Source organism: Narcine bancroftii, chromosome 2, assembly GCF_036971445.1.
Source record: "Narcine bancroftii isolate sNarBan1 chromosome 2, sNarBan1.hap1, whole genome shotgun sequence".
NCBI classification, from domain to species: domain Eukaryota; kingdom Metazoa; phylum Chordata; class Chondrichthyes; order Torpediniformes; family Narcinidae; genus Narcine; species Narcine bancroftii.
The window spans coordinates 255,566,783-255,584,040 of NC_091470.1; the positions used below are offsets into that span (position 1 = coordinate 255,566,783).

The 17,258-nt window shown below is 39.8% G+C and overlaps 1 protein-coding gene across 3 annotated transcripts in view; it reads left to right on the forward strand.

Annotated features, from left to right (window-relative positions):
• The window catches only part of washc5 (WASH complex subunit 5), a 73,485-nt gene that overhangs the window by 38,234 nt on the left and 17,993 nt on the right, over positions 1-17,258 (forward strand). For all 3 annotated transcript variants that reach the window (XR_011352142.1, XM_069920898.1, XM_069920896.1), the window contains exons 14-20: positions 2,237-2,347; positions 4,886-5,026; positions 5,595-5,675; positions 8,427-8,528; positions 10,799-10,978; positions 12,517-12,638; positions 13,946-14,108. Coding sequence is in view for 2 of the 3 variants with exons in the window: in XM_069920898.1 (XP_069776999.1) it covers positions 2,237-2,347; positions 4,886-5,026; positions 5,595-5,675; positions 8,427-8,528; positions 10,799-10,978; positions 12,517-12,638; positions 13,946-14,108 (900 nt within the window). In the remaining variant the exon portion in view is untranslated. The remainder of the gene's footprint in view (positions 1-2,236; positions 2,348-4,885; positions 5,027-5,594; positions 5,676-8,426; positions 8,529-10,798; positions 10,979-12,516; positions 12,639-13,945; positions 14,109-17,258) is intronic.

A 17,258-nucleotide genomic window follows, 5' to 3' on the forward strand; every position in this document is an offset into this window, starting at 1 on the left:
ACTATAAGGTGAGCCTGAAGCAGGTTCACTACTTTCACAGCCAGGTTATAGCTCCTGGACTGTAACTCAAGAATCGTGGAGGAAAGAAGACACGCACACTGGTAGAACGTATTCGACACTGATTTTATTCAGGGGAAGCTCTGCCTTTTATAGTGAGCTCGGCCACGTCACCACTGGGACATGGCTTGAGCGGGCTGGCCACTGATTGGTCAGTTCCAGCATCCAGGCCCCGATTGGGGCTCCCTGGGATCCACCGGCAGTGATTGACCAGTTTCATCATTCCACCGGCATCCTGTGAAAAAGGGTGTCTCAACCCATGCGAGATCTTGCTGGTCGCCATGAGAGATCTTGCTGGTCGCCATGAGAGATCTTGCTGGTCGCCATGAGAGATCTTGCTGGTCGCCATGAGAGATCTTGCTGGTCGCCATGAGAGATCTTGCTGGTCGCCATGAGAGATCTTGCTGGTCGCCATGAGAGATCTTGCTGGTCGCCATGAGAGATCTTGCTGGTCGCCATGAGAGATCTTGCTGGTCGCCATGAGAGATCTTGCTGGTCGCCATGAGAGATCTTGCTGGTCGCCATGAGAGATCTTGCTGGTCGCCATGAGAGATCTTGCTGGTCGCCATGAGAGATCTTGCTGGTCGCCATGAGAGATCTTGCTGGTCGCCATGAGAGATCTTGCTGGTCGCCATGAGAGATCTTGCTGGTCGCCATGAGAGATCTTGCTGGTCGCCGTGCTCGATGGCCATTTCCGGTGTTGGCCCAAGCTGCAGGCCACTACAAGCCTAAATTATTCATTTCTCTCCTTGTTTTGGATTGTGTCGCAATTTATGCCAGTTGGGGAGATGATCAGAACATTCATGTTCAAGTTTATTATCATCTGCATGCACACATACCACCTGACAAAGCAGCGATTCTCACACACACACACACACACACACACACACACACACACACACACACACACACACACACACACACACACACACACACACACTACATAATAATTGCATATACACCCAAAGATATAATTTTGAAATAAATATTTTAGGATGATTTACTCAGTTACAGGATATTGTTCATCAATCTCACAGCCTGTGTGGGACAAAGCTATTTTCCGGCCTGGCAGTCCCGATTTTGATGCCTCTGTACCTCCTTCTTGATGATAGTGGATCAAATATATTATGCGCTGGATGGAAATGGTCTTCTATAATTCTTTGATCCTTTTTTTAACCAACATTCTCGAGTAATGTTGCCAGTGAAGGAAAGGATCTTCTCCGCCAACTTGACCTGATACTGCTGCAGTTTATTCACACAGTAAATGTGCTCAGATTTGAGTGGCTTGTGCTGTCAGATAAATTGAGGTTGGCTTCACCTTGTATGGTAAATCATCTTTGGTTGCATGCTCCATTGATTTTCACAACACATTTCAAATCCATAAAGTTGTAGTCACTGATATTAGATTTAGATTTACCAAGATATGGGCATTTCTAATGAACTAGAAAATCATCCTTCTAAGCCAAATGTTTTTGATTGTAATACACTGGGTTCTAGCCAGAGTGTGTGTAACCATCATATATTCTCTCATGCTATGACTCTTTAAATCAACATTGGAATAACTATCCGCTGGCATTGTTCACTTGGATCCTTAACGCTTTGGACTCCAGCCATTTTTAACCTTTCATAATACAGTATATACTCCAGACTGGGTGCATGGGTAAACTACAGTGTGAGCACCAGTATGAACCAGCTGATGATTGGATATAAAACCAGTCTCTGAAAACTGGGACACAATGTATTTTCACTTGTTGGTACTCCCTGAAAACTGGGACACGGAGTCCAAATGGTTAAATGTGTCTTCTCATCTGTAGTTTCCAGCTCATCATCATTTATAAAATACTTTATCTTTCTCAGGTCCAAATTAGTTGATTTCCTGACACTGAAATTCAACCACAGTTGTATCCTCTTGCTTAATCTGTGGATTTCCCTTCGCAACAACTGTTTTCCTTCTTTGTGGCAGATACCTTGGGCAGGTTTTCTGTTCCATTCTCAGAATCTTGGTAGAAAATCTAAGGATGGATGATACATGTTAATCTTGCTGTTGATCTCGCATCTCAAGAATGAGCCTGAAATAAATATTTGAATGTGGAATGTAGTTTTGTTCTAAATGTTATCAACAAGTTGAGGTTTTATGACAAATATTGTTTGATGTTGTGTTTGATTTGTTCTCTTTCAGTTGGCATCAGCTCTTGATCTTCCTTTGATGCGTATAAATCAGGCTAACAGCCCTGACCTTCTAAGTGTGTCTCAGTATTATTCTGGAGAGCTAGTTGCTTATGTAAGAAAGGTGAGCAGTATGCACTTGCAATTCAATGTATTTGCTAATGCCAAATAACTATGCAATTTGAATACATAGCTGTAGATTTCTAGTTCCTTATAAACTTTCCCACCATAGAAATTTTCACACCCACATTTTTATCATTCTCGCATTCTGTGGCTGAGTTTGTAGTTTCATTCAACATTCAATTTCTATTCAGTGCTTAATCTTCAATTTTTTTGCTGAGGTCCAACTTCCATTCCTTTTTGCATATCTATCCACCATTGTAAAGCTCTGCTGTTGTTAATTTCCCATCAGCTGTGCCTTCAGTGGGGTTGTATCCACTATGGTTATTCCAAATGAGTGCTAGGGCCATTAAAGTGAATATAACTGGTTTCTTGTCCATCATGAAGTTTGGCTCGGCCTTTTTAGGTTTACATGCTTGCGCCTGCTTGTGACCTTCGCTGTAGCCGCTCTGTGTGGTTGTCCAAAATGTTAAAGTGGACTATGGGAATGTTTGACTTCACAGTATCTCCTTTAGTTCTTGCTATTTTATCTCTAATAGCATTAACATATAGCACTTTGATTTCCTCTGACCTTGATTAGGCATTGATCTAACCTCTCCTGCTTCTTATCCCCACCTTCTCTTTATGTCCCCCATGCCCTAGGTGGAGACTTCTGCCTCTATCTCTATAGCTCCTTCATCCTACCACTTCCTAACCTCATTAACATCTCACGAGATTTGTCTGCTGCTGTCAGCAAACTTCAAATGAAGTCCTTGCTTCTCATCTTTCAACCTTAGTCACTCCTCAAGTATTGTTCTTCTCCTCTTTTTGGCTAACCAAGTTAGATACGTTGTTCCTTGGAATTTAGAAGAATTATCTTATTGAAGCATACAAGATCCTCAGAGGGAATGGCATGGTATATATATATATCGAGGTGTTTTAATTTGGAGAGAGAGAGTCTCAAATAAGGGTGCATAAGGAACTGATGGTCTTCAAAATTTCTTTTCACAGGAATTCTCTGGACATTTTTACCTTAGAGGTTGATAAAGGCAACAAAAATGGGCACTAAGTTGGGGTAGATCAGCCTTGATCATGTGGAATGATGGCGCAGACTTGAGGGGCCGATTGACCTCCTTTTGTCCCTTTTTTTTGTTCCCGTGGATTCTCCTCCTTGAAAAACATTCCTGGTCAAACTCTGCAAACTCGACAGATTGTCTTCTTTCTTGTGCCAAACCCAAACCGCGAGCATCCCAATGGTTTCCGCTTCTGATCCAAAGACTCTCTGTGCACTCTGCTCTTAATATTTCTTATCTTTGCCTCTTGACTGTTGAGCTCCCTAATACAAGATAATGTTCCCTGCAACCTTGCCTGCTGGGCTCATGCAGTACTCCATAGGCCTGTATAGCTCTATGACTCCATGCAAAGTTCAGCTCATCTAAAGCTCCCCCATCCATACCATCTGTTGCATGGACATACCCTCTTTTTATATTAAGGGAATATTTTTTAAAAAACATAAATTGCTGTGACCTTGCTGTCCCTCAAACACTGCAACCCTTTCTGTTCCCACCCAGGCTCACTCGATCCTCCTTGGCACTGAAGTCCATGCCGTTAGGAACCAGGCTTCATTCACTCAAAGCCCCTCCTGTGCACCTTGGAACTTGTTCCCTTTGTCAAAATGCAATCAGGCCTCATTATTCACAAGGAACTGACCATGGACTTCCCATAGATGATGGAAAATGCAGATAGCATGGAGTCATTGCAAAAGCCTCAAAAGTCTGTAGTGGCTTGTAGTCATGGATATGATGACTTTTCTTTCAGTTTCAGCATGTCTGACTGCAAACTCATCTACATTCCTGACCCCTGGACTTGCCAGCCCTAACCACTGCTCCTGCACACGTCTAGCTCTTGCTCCACATTGTGGTTGTACTCTTCTCGGTGTTCCTGTCTCTAGCTAAATACTGACTATTGATGTTGCACTATTTTAAATAGAATCCATCAAACGTCTTCGGACACCTCTAGACAGGTCTAGAGGAACATGCTATATTTATCAGTATTCACAATTGGCTTCCTTTGCCCATTGAGCCACAGATAGTATGTTGGCAAGGACTTAGTGCAAAAAAAATTCTCTCACGATCAAGCAATTGGCCCTTTCAACAAATATATTTTGGCTCAACATCAGTTTATCTTTGCACCACTGAATCATCCTGAGACATTTCTTCTGTTAAGTGAGCTTTTTAAATTCAAGCTGGTGTTACATGATAGTTCCATGCACACAGCACAAAAAATGATGGATTTAGAGTTTCCTCTCATGAAGTCCAACATATTTCTTTCTATTTCTGATGTAAATTAGCAATTCTATGTTCAATTGTGATTAGTGTACAAATGATGCATTTAGAGTTTCCTCTCATGAAGTCCAACATATTTCTTTCTATTTTTGATGTTAATTGGCAATTCTATGTTCAATTGTGATTAGTGTACTGTCAGGAGAAGGACATTGGCATTTCCACATAAATACCCTGCCACTTTTAACTAATTAAGGTGCTACCACTGTTTTGTGATGTAGGTCTTGCAGATTATTCCAGAGAGCATGTTTCGATCCTTGGCAAAGATTATCAAACTGCAAACACACAACATCATGGAAGTGCCAACTCGACTGGATAAAGACAAGCTGAAGGATTATGCCCAGCTTGATGCCAGATATGAGGTATGAGGGCTGGTAGTGCAGTAGCTAATGGACTTGTATGAATACCAACCACAGTGTATTAATGCTCTGTGTAGTAAGGCCACTGGTGAAGTAAGATGGGATTGTACAGATGGGTGAGTCAAGATGTGGAGGAGAAGAATAAAAACGCTGTTTTTAAAATTGCTTTTCCTTGGTGATATTACAAATTTGGTTGCTGTATTTTGATTCCCTGCTGTGTTTATTTTTTTAAAAAAAGGATTGTTAAAAAAGCTCAGTTTTCACAAGTTGCCTGTTTTGGTTGATGAAACAGGGCAACATACTGACATGTCACCGCATTTGGTGGTGTCGTACTCCTTTCAGATTCCCCTCCACCACTCAAATAGAAAAAATTCTGGCTTTCCACAAATTTAATGCCCCTTCAATAAAGAGTGTATGTTCTCCATGCACATTTAACATCTTGCTTGACATCGTTTCACTGGTTAGAACCCTGGAGTGTTCTGATTAAGTATGCCTTAAGACCAAAAAAAAGTTGATTAATGGGTTTTTTTTTTACTATTATTGCTGTTCTCTGTTCTTTTCACTCTTAAAGGTTGCCAGGCTTACTCATGCAATATCAATATTCACTGAAGGCATTCTGATGATGAAGACCACCCTTGTTGGCATTATCAAGGCAAGTGATGCTATGTTTGCCCCATTGGAGAATGAAATTGTTTTGCATTTGGCTTTCTCGTGCATAACACCAGCCACTGAGTTAGCATGTAGATATTTTTTTGTGCAACTCTGATGTAGCCACTAAACTGATTAATTGCAAACTCTAATTCGCATTTACATAAGTCAACCTTTTTTAGTTCCACATCAATTTTTTAAATTTTACTTTTTTTAATTTAGAGAAGCACCACAACAGGAATTTCTGGTGCAAGAACCCGTGCTGGTGAAATACACCAATGTGATTCATTAACTTACCAACCCTCTATGACCGAAACCAGAGCACCCGGGGAAACCCATGCAGACACAGGGAGAACGTACAAACTCCTTAGCATTTTGTTCATCCGGTTGTTTTTCTTAATTGGGGAAGTGGATGTGTTTTAATATTTCATGGAATTGTGTAAATGGGCAGAGGGGTCAATATGCAGACCTTTATTTACATTTGTTTGAGAAGGTGTGAAATCTGAGTTTGTGACAATTTAAGTTTTATTCATTGTCTTGCATTTGCTTGGGCCGCCTTCCCCTTCACCTTCCAACTCTTGCAATATGTGTTGGAATTGGGTCTTGCAGGAAATTACCTCCTTGATTTAATTCTTATGAATCTGGACGTTGAGCTTGTTTTTCAATTTCACCTTGAAATTGGAGCTAATCTTCAGTTCTGTTTTGAAATGCCAGTTTCAGATCTGTTTCACATCCTGAAATATTACAAATGGACTCTACCAGCAGTTTATGAAACAGTGTTATAATTTGTATCAGGAACATATAACTTTGCAAATATTTCAAGATATGCAAATAGACATGAGAACAAAGGAAATAATAAGATCAAGGCTGATCTGGCTGTGAGCTCAGCTCCACTCACCTGCCCTTTCCTTGTAACCTTTAACTTCCCAATGATGCAAAAGTCTATTAAACTGTGTCTTAAAAACATTTAATGAAGAAGCTTCTCCTGCATCTTTGGGCAGAGAGGTCCACAACATCACAGCAGATCCCTCAAGAAAGGAGGGAAGAAGTGCACATAGTACTCCAGGTGTGGCTTTATCATGTTCCACAGATAAGCAGAACCTTCCTGCTCTTGAATTTAATTCCTCATGCAATAAAAGCCAATGTTACATTTGCCTCTTAGTAACCTATTGCACCTGCAAACTAACATTTTGTGAATTAAGGAACAAGCTCTCCCCCAAGTCCCTCTGCACAACAGCATGCTGTAATCTTTCACTATTTAAATAATAATCTGATTATGGAGGAATATAGTCAGTGATATTTCAGTCTCAGTACTGAAACAGAGTGTTGACCTGAAAATTGAACATCCATTTTCCTACATGGATGCTGCCTGACCCACTGAATTCCTCCAGTGATTTTTATTATTGCTCTAGATTCCAGCATCTGAGGTTTCTTGTGTCTTAACCTTTGGTTTGGCAGCCAAATGAGTGAAGATGTGCTGGGTACTCCTCCGGTGGCCAGTATTGGGTTCAAGGAGCTGATACAGTGTATGTGCAGTTGTTCATCCTGGATTAGGATCTGCCGGTGGAGTTTGAGTCCAAGGTTGGAGCAGGAGATCAGACACTTCAGTGATATTCTTGAATATCTACAATACCTGCTCTGCAGCTAGCCATTGGCTAGCCAGGAGCACAGCCCAGCTCCATCTTTTCAATCTGAGGTTAATTGAGCCTTGTGAGCCATTGGGGAAGAGAATGAAGAAGGTTTTAAGGAATGGTCTTTAAGGAGGAGAGGGAAAGGAAGTTTTTTTTTGGAAGAACCTCCAGACTCTAGGATAAATGTAATTAAGGCACATCTACTCATGAAATGGTTAAGAGGTCAAAATTTGAGGAATGCAAATATCTTGCCTGATGACCTGGATTGAGAAGAAAAATTGCCTTGATATCACACTGTGGCTTCCAAAAGGCAATTGTTTTTCAAAGGATGGGAGCGGAGTAGGAGTTGGACATTTTTGATTGGTCATTTGTTTCCTGTTTACTTGCTCTAACAGATATATTGTCTTAAGTTATTGCTCAGAGTAACAATGTTATCACTTATTTGTGCAACCATCTGAAGAGTAGAAGAATCCAATTGATTTATTTTTACAATCCTTTTGAAATACTTCGTAAATATTTAATATTCTAAAATTTATGAAAATGACACTGCTCTAAATAAATCTGTGCTTCTACTTGATTCATAAATTTCAGTCTGAACTGAGTTTAAACATCAAGTTGTAGAAATGTTGTGACTGAAACACTGAACATCATGACTTGCTAAATCCTTCCCCCCTCCCCTGGCTCCGGCCCAGCTTTCCTTAGATTGAGATAACATGGTCTACTGATTCAACTTGTGGCTTCTAGATAAGCATGCAGGGATTTTTGGGGAGAGGCCACTTCATTCATTAAGCTCATTGGTGTCATGACTAATTTTTCAGTCAAACCTACCTGTTTACCCATTTCGTACCTTGGTCGATTTGGCTTGCTCCACAAGGTCCACATCAATGCAGGTTCCTTCACTCTGTTACTGCTGTCTTAGGTTCTTCTCCAACATAACCACTTTCTTATTTTCACTATTGGATCAACTGATTTTTGTTTGTGGGTTATATTTTTTTTGAAGAAAGGAGATGCAGAGGGAAGACAATTCCTTAGGGAAAATTTAGATTTTTTTTATTTTGTAAACAAAGATCTTGACCCAAAAAACGCATTCTATGAATTTAAAGAAATCTTTTATTATTTGTTAGGTGGATCCCAAGCAACTGTTAGAAGATGGAATTCGAAAGGAATTGGTCAGAAAGGTTGCGATTGCTCTTCATAGAGGGCTAACATTTAATCCGAAAGCCAAGGTGAAATAATATGGTCTTTATTTGGTCATTAAGAGGTTTCTTTCTACTTCAATAATTTAAACAAGAGTGCAGAGAGGAAGGCTCTGGTCTCCATTGATTTGCCACTCTGCAACTTGAATGCAGGTTTTGTGTCACACCAGGCACTGATACATAGCATTGGTTTTGCATTTGGAGAGGAAGTAAATTATGAAACTCTTACTAGTTACCCTGCAGAGGTCTGAAAAGAAAATTAAACTTGATTCTTGGGTGGAGATCCATCAACAGAAACACAGAAAATGAGAAAGTGTTTGTGAGATCTAACAATATACAAGAAGGATAAGATCAGTGATGGACATTATGGGTCCCCAGGGTGAAGAGTGAAGAATTCATAGTGCAGAATAGGGAAAGTGAGGGTGGAATTAAACATGTGCTACATTTTGTTTTTTATGGAAGGAGACATAAAAAGATCACAGAAATAGTGGGCAACAAAATGCAGTGCATAGGAATAGGAATAAGTGGGGAAAAAAATGATCACGTGAATAAATGCTGTTAGATAAATGAGCTTAAAAACTGGAAAATCCTAAGGACATTTTGATCTACATTCTAGAGTTATGTAAGGAGTGGCTATGAATTCAGTGGATACTTACATTATCTTAATACACAATTTAATGGTTTCTGTAGATCGGAAGAAGGCAAATAAGATCAGCAAATAAGAAGAGAGAAAATGGGGAGCTAGCGACTGTTAACCTGACATCAGTAGTTGGGGAAAAGTTGAAATTTATTCAAGGATGTAAAAGTAACATGATTGAACAGAGGATTCATGAAAGGGTCATCATGCTTAAATGCTCCGTTCGAGTGCTTCTGTTAGAGTAGATAAGGGAATCCAGCAAAAGTGATGTATTTGAATTTTCAGGCAGGTTTTAAGAAGGCCCACATAGGAGGTTTGTGGATGAGGTTAGAACACATGGAAATGAGGATTTTGTACCAACGTGGAATGAGAACTAGATGACGTACAGAAAGCATAGAGTAGGAACAAATGGATACTTTTCAGGCTGGCAGGCTTGTCTCCACTGCGTTACTCTAAGGGGGCAGTGCTTGGGCCCAACAATGCATGATATAACGAGATATCAATGATTTGATGAAGAAAGAAAGTGTAATATTTCCAAGTTTGCTGATGACATGGAATATGAATGGTCATGACAATGCTAATAGCCTCCATGGGGATATAGTCAAGTGTAGGCAACAATGTGACATACAAAGAACAATGTGAAAAAATGTTAATTTATCCAAGATTTAAGAAAACCCCAGAAATTCTGAATATCTTTTCAGTGCAGAAAGAATAGGAAATGTGACACTCAAAGGGACCTCTGTGTCCTTGCACTAAAAGCAGGTGCAGCAGGCAATTAATATGTTCGTTTTTATTGGAAGAACTTTTGAGTGCAAGTGTTAAAAAAGTCGTAGGCGGGGCCATGGCAGGAGCTCACCTGGTGCATAATTTGCACTCCTTACCCAAAAATGTTCTGAATAGAGAAAGTGGATTGAGGATTTAGCAGTCTAATTCCTGGAATAGCAGGATGGTCGTATTGAAATGGCCAGACATGCATTCCCCAAAACTTCGAAGGATGAGAGGTGATTACATTGAATCCTTCAAAATTCCTACAAGTTTACCCAGCTAAAGAATCCAGAACCAGGAGTCGCAATCACAGGATAAGGGTTAGTCCATTTAAGAATGAAATGTTGATTAATGTTTTTGCTCAGTGAGTGGTTAACCTTTGAAATTCACTGACCCAGCAGGCTTTGGATCTCAGTTGTTTAGTGTATTCAAAACTGGGATCAAAAGGTCTGTGGATATCAGAGAGATTCAAGGGATATGGGGAGAGGGCAGGAAACCACTTCTTCAGGAAAAGTTCAGCTATGATCTTGTTGATTTGTGGAGTAGTCTCAAGCAGCCAAATGACCTCTAAGTTATGTTGTAGGTGAAAGGAAGATGGGTGTAGGGATTGCAAGTATTTTCTATTGTGGCATTTCGTAATGTTTGTGTGAAAGACTTTACAGAATCAAGTTTATGATTATGAAATTTATTGTTTTATGGCATCAGTATTGTGCATTACAGGTCCATATTGTGTATGGGTCTGACAATACATTTGGTTTTAAATTGTTCAAAATAATTGTATAGTATTTTTGTGTACAATATGCAAGAAATTACAAATGATCTTGTTGAGACCCACTGAGTTATTTATGGTGAAAATGAACTTTTTATAGCTTCAAACAGAGTGTTCCTTTTAACACAGACTAGTGAACTGATGCCCAAGCTGAAAGAGATGGCTGCTACAATGGATGGGTTCTACCGTTCTTTTGAATATATACAAGATTATGTCAGTATATATGGGCTGAAGATCTGGCAAGAGGAAGTATCTCGCATTATCAACTACAACGTGGAGCAAGAGTGCAATAATTTCCTGAGGACAAAGGTGAACCTTGGAAAACATTTTAGTCAGCATGACTACATGTGCTCTGTTTTGACAGCATTTTGGTGGCTTTACAGTGATATTTCTGCCTCCTATCCCAGTATCCATCTGGTGTAGTGTTTGCATGGTTGGTTGTTGCCGGTGTACCCACCTGAATAGGAATTTCTAGGAATGCCACTTCTGTCTATTCTTGTAATACTGCTCTTCGCCCTTCTCTTCCCAGATGGTCATGGGTTTCTCATTGATCTTGGTCATACAGCTGGTGATAATGCACTGAATCCAGCACTTATTTTTTTGCTTTAGACTTGTGCACTTTAACCTGCAAGATTTTAAAATATAGAGATCATTTGTTAGTTTTGATACCTAGAGTTACGCCGTTGAGCTGTTACCTCAGAGCTCCAGTGACCCGGGTTTAATCTTGTCGAGGGGAGTTTGCATAATCTTGTTATGACGTGTGGGCTTTCTCTGGGTTTCCTTCCACATCCAGTAGAGTTGGGGTTTGGTTGATTAATTGACACTAATGTTTGAGTTGTAGAACCTGGGGAGAGTTGCTGGGAATGTTGCTGGAAAAAATTATGGGGCTGAGGTTGTTCTGTGAGCTAATATGGACTTGATGGGAAGGAGGGATAGCTTTCAGTAATGCAAGGATGGAAAAATATTAAATGTGCTGTCACAGGTTGTTTCGGAACGTCAGTTATTTTACTTTGCATTTCCAAGACACAACTTGTTTCTTTTGAATCCCTGCTTACTCAGTCGTGATACACATTGTAAAATTATGAGATGCATAATTTTAGGGTAGGGATAGGGTAGATAATTCAGAATTTCTTTTTCCCCCCCAAACTAAAAATGTCACATATCAGAGGATATTGTTTAAAGTGAGAGTGATGGGAGGGGGAAGTTTAAAGGAGGTGTGCAGGGGAAGGATTTTTTTTTGCACAGAGCAGTAGATTACTGGAACAAGCTGGCAGGAGTTGTGGTGGAAGCAGATACGATAGTTGTGTTTAAAAGGCTTCTAAATAGACACACGAATAAGCTTTAGTTTAATCTGGATGTTGTGTTCAGTGCATAATTGAAGAATCTATCTCCTGCATTGTTCTTTGTTCTATGTAATTCAAAGTATAATTCTCAAAAATAATTGCAAATTAGATTTTGTAAAGAAAATATATTGAATACAATTTGTGATTCTCGCAGCAGGTCTGATGGTCTTTTACACGTTGAGAGATTACTGTTAATACTGAACAAATAATTTGGAAGTATTATTTATATATTAACAAATAGGAACTGTCGTTAATCATGACAGATTTCCAAAATTTGCTTGGAATTTTTTTTGCATTTAACTTTTTGTATCCTAAATATTCCGGTTTTGAATTTTAATTGAATTAGGGATTGAATTCTGACTCTTGTATGTCAAATTCAGTCACTTTTGAAGTGCCTCTTGGAGTGATAAATGAGCCCTGTCTGCAGAGGCAGATGAAAGGAAGGGTCTGGATTTGGATTTTCCAGATGGGATTAATGGATGCTGTCTGTTTGTTTCTTTTTAGATCCTAGACTGGCAGAGTATGTACCAATCCACACACATCCCCATTCCCAAATTCCATCATGCTGGTGAATCGACTTTCATTGGTCGGCTGTGTGGTGAAATTTTGAGAATAACTGATCCCAAGTGAGTGTTTTTGTAATTTGTTACATCACGATTATGGTTAAGACATCTGTTTAATATGTGAATCAGAATAATTGAATGCTGGTTGAAAGGCAAGGCAATTATTGGTTTTATAGCTGCTAAATTATTCCCCCTTCAATTAATTCCTTTAATTTTCAGTGAGTTTATTGATTAGGTACACAAGATACAACAACTATAGTAGAATTGTAAAAATTTAAATGACCACAAATGCAAGAAAGAGAAAGTGGGTTCCATTCTCCTCCTGCCCCTTCCCCTGCAAGACTGCCCTTAAAACATCCTTCAAAATTGTATGTTAGGAGTTGTCACATTTCCAATCCAACAACTCTTCTCTCCTTTTTATTTTCATTTTATTCAGGAAAATGCCTTGCCACTCACTGTAAAACAGCTTTTTGGATGAATTCTATCAACTCTATGAGGCAGTTGCTCAACTCCTAATTGTTTTTCAACCCTGATCTTCTTTCAGATATTTCACAATGAAAAAATATTAGATTATGGCTAAAATGAAATCTTGCAAGAATCCAAGCAGTGCTTGTCGATCATATTTTATTATTGACTTCAGCAGGGTCAAAAGATCTATTAATGTATGAGTTAAAGATATTTGTGCAGAAAGTTGTTCACTCAACTGTGGCAGCTGCAGGTACAGATGTTCAATAGATAGAGTGGACTTGTAGCTCCATTGATCCAGGTCACATGACTATTTTTAATAATTTATTAAATTATTGCTACTTCAGGATGAGAATGAATGAGAGTTTTTGTCCTACACATGGGCACAAAATACAGATGGACTGAAATTGCTCGTAAACCTTCATGGGTACATTAAATGCCCAAAGTATAAATAAATTTCTTCACGAGAGAAAGAAAGTTTTAAAAAAAAATCAAATGATAGGTAAATATTTATAGGTGTAATTAGTGATGTAATTACAACAGTGCAGACAATTCTTTGGTACTGAAATGCAGTTGACTGCGACTTCAATTGGACGCCAGTTAGTCATTAATGGTGGTCTAATGTGTCCACTAGTATGTCAATCCAGATTAATTCAGGCACAATCAGTCTAACCTGGGGGTGTGGTGAATGCTACTGCCAAAATAACCTTTGGATAGGTGCAAAAGGCTGAAGTTTGAACTTCAGTGGGCTTACCCACTGGTTCAGTGTTCAACCATGTGCAGTACTTCAATTGATTCTCTCCTGCAGGTGCTGAAACCTCACCAGAGAGCAGGTCAGGTCATAGATTCTATGGGGAGTCCAATATCCCCAGACTGATCCTTCCATTGCATTCCTTTTTGCTCAGAATGACCTGCTACATCGAGCAGATAAACACTTGGTATGACATGAAGAGCCACCACGAAGTGACCAACAAACAGCTTTTCTCAGAAATCCAAAATTCTTTGGGCACGTTTGGACTAAATGGGCTGGACAGGTTGCTCTGTTTCATGATTGTCAAGGAGCTCCAGGTATGTTCCCTGAAATGTTAGGGGTGAATCATAAAAATGTTCAATAATTGAAATCCACATCAATCTAACAATCCCATATCCCTGCTTTTTCTACCACAAACTGCAGGTCTTTTACCTTCTGATATTTATTCATTTGCCCGTTGAAAGTCAAAGTTAAATCTGTAGCTATTGCATTACAGATCATAACTGCATAGGGGGTAAAGTATTAAATAAATTGATTTTTTTCCTTGCATTTCTCGTGGATTTCTTGCCAATCACTTTAAATCTATGTCCTCTCACCCTTCACCCCTCTGCTAGTGTGAACAGCTGATCTGTATCTACCCTGTTTGAACTGATCATGATTTTGTGCACCTCCATCAAATCTCTTCGCTTTCTCAACTCAAAGGAGAGCATCCCCATCTATTTGGGCTAACCCCATGACCAGAAGTTCTCATTCCTGGAACCAATCCAATAAATCTTCTGCAGCCTCTCATTTTGCATCCTTTCTGAAAAGTGAAGTGAACAGAAATGGTACAATAATCCGGTTGTTGCCTCATCAGTGAGAAACCTGAGAACTGCAAATGTTGGAATCTTGAACTTGGGAATCTTCGACCCAACCAAAATATTGACTGTCAGTTTCTCTCCATGGATGATGTCTGACCTGCAGAAACCCTCCATCTATGGCCTTATCAAGTTTTATAATAGTTCAACTAAAATCTTGATTTTATATGGTCTGACTTTGTTAATGGAGCTTAATGTTAACTACTATTAACTCCTGTGTAGTTTAAGAATTGCTACAATTTTCCTAATAACTTTTAATGCTGAAAAATTTCTATGACAGAAAGCCAAGTTCGGACAGGCTCAATAATCTACTCCAATTTGGAAATGAAGCATAAATGTGCGCCTTATCTTTGGATAGATTATTTGGGAGAAAAAAGTTTGAGATTCATCAATTACAACTTCAGAGATGATTGTAACCTACTATTCTGCTGGAAAAAAAGGCCTGTAAATTTACCCAGGAGTTCTTTTAGAGCAGGGGTGTCAAACTCAAATTCACGGAGGGCCAAAATTAAAAACTTGGACTAAGTCGAGGGCCGAACTAAATATTTATTGAAAATTTTCAACAACATCTGCATGTTTTCTCTTCTTTCAACATATGTAATGTTAAACTTTTTCTTATTAAAATAAATGTTTAATAATAGTTTTGGATAAACTCTTTCCAGAAGCATTAACAAATGAGAAATAAAATATTCAATAAATACTATAGAGGATTTGTCAAATGTTGCTAGTGTGCTGTTGAATAGTAAAATCTGAGGGCTTTTGAGAATGTGGGAGAATAACATGATTCCTGAAACAATCAAATGGGCATGAACTCTAGCAGGGTTATTTGCCATGCCCTTTTTCCATTGGTACAGATATCCTTTGATTTACACACTTTTCAAGTTTTATGCCTAATGAGCTTGTATCCAGGTGCAGGACCATTTTTAACCAGAAATATATTTATCACTGTGACATGAAACTATTGGAAGATCATTTTATCCTGAGATTAAAGTTCATAATACTTACTTAGGCCTGTGTGCGGGAGGGCGGGGTTTGCGGGCGATCGGGTTGGACAACGACAGTGCGGGGGCATCGGCTCTCGCTGCAGGGCGGCATCTCAGCAGATCAGCGGCCCCGTCACCGTGAGTCGCGGGTCAGCCTGCGGCAGGGAGGGGGAGTGGGCAACAGTCCTGGCAAGGTCAGGCCCGAGGCCTCCGGTTCTGGGCGCTGGGAAGCGGCCTTGGCTTCCCCTGACACCGGCCAGGCCCCAAAACCAGAGTCCACGGTGAGACCCTGCAACGTAAACAGAGGAGGTGGGGGCGATTAGCGGGCTGACGCCAATGCATTCTGGGATTTGTTGTATTACTGTGCATGCGCTATACTGGTGCGGCGGCCAGCGGGCCACCTCTAATACATTTTTGAAATGATCTTGCGGGCCAAATGTAATTATATCGCGGGCCAATTTGGCCCGCAGGCCAGAGTTTGACATGTGTGTTTTAGAGTGTCTCATTGCATCCATCAATCTAGCAGGATGTACTGTAAATGTATCAATCAGACTCCAATGGTATTTGGCTGTCACTTGGGATACTTGGGTGCATCATTAACCCTAGACATTTAACGATCCATGAGTTATAATTGCTGGATCCTCTTGATTTTGAGATCCAGTGTTTTTGTTTGATTGATGCCTCCACTTTGCCAATTACTGATACTTTCTCCAATTTTGTCTGAATTGAAAAAGAGACAATAGAATTGGCAATATTAGACTATGGCCATTTTTGCCAGTGTTAGAAACAGAATTACCTTTAAAGAAATTGCTCGAGACAAAAATTGAGAACAAAGAACATTTATTACAACAACAAAGCAAAGTTGGGTGCTTCCCCTTACCCTGGGAATACACACATACACTGGGGCTCACCCAACTTTTATACAGTAAATTTCAGTATCAGAATACCCTCCCCCTTCTGCCCCCTGGATGGGTTTGGCAGAGGCAATCCTCCCTGCCTATGTGCAGTTTCAGTATACTTGGAGGACCAGGGGGTATCCTGTCGGGGTCCCTTCATGTTATTGTCCTTATTCACACCTTCCTGATTCTCAGAGCTACAGTCTCTTGGTATGTAGAGTTGGCTCATCCTGTCTAGGGTTGGCTAATTTAATATGTATAACTTTGTAAATCTGTGTAAGGTTAACTAATTAGATATGTAGAACTTGGCACTTGTGTCTATCCAGACTACCTCAACTTCCTACATTCTATTGTTCCTTACTGCTCCTTATCTTATTCTTATGGTGGCTCATTGATCTTGTCACAAAGATTAGAAGATTCTTATGTTAATCGTGCTGACTCTGCTTTCCTGCATCCTAATTCCCAAGCTCATTTTGTTTGTACTGGTTACAACCATTAACTGATGTATGAATTTTAGTTTCCTTCATGTTCATAATTTTAGATCAGTTTTCCCATCTCTCACACCAGGAATCTATCAAGCTCTGGAATAGATTGCCAGAATGTGGAGACAATATAGCCATGTGGATTTTCCACACTACTGTAGACCAGCCATTCTCAACCATTTTTTGGCTTAAGACTCTGCTCAAAGTTTATGGGCTGATCCCTGTGAAGCAGTCAAGTTTAGTTGGTTT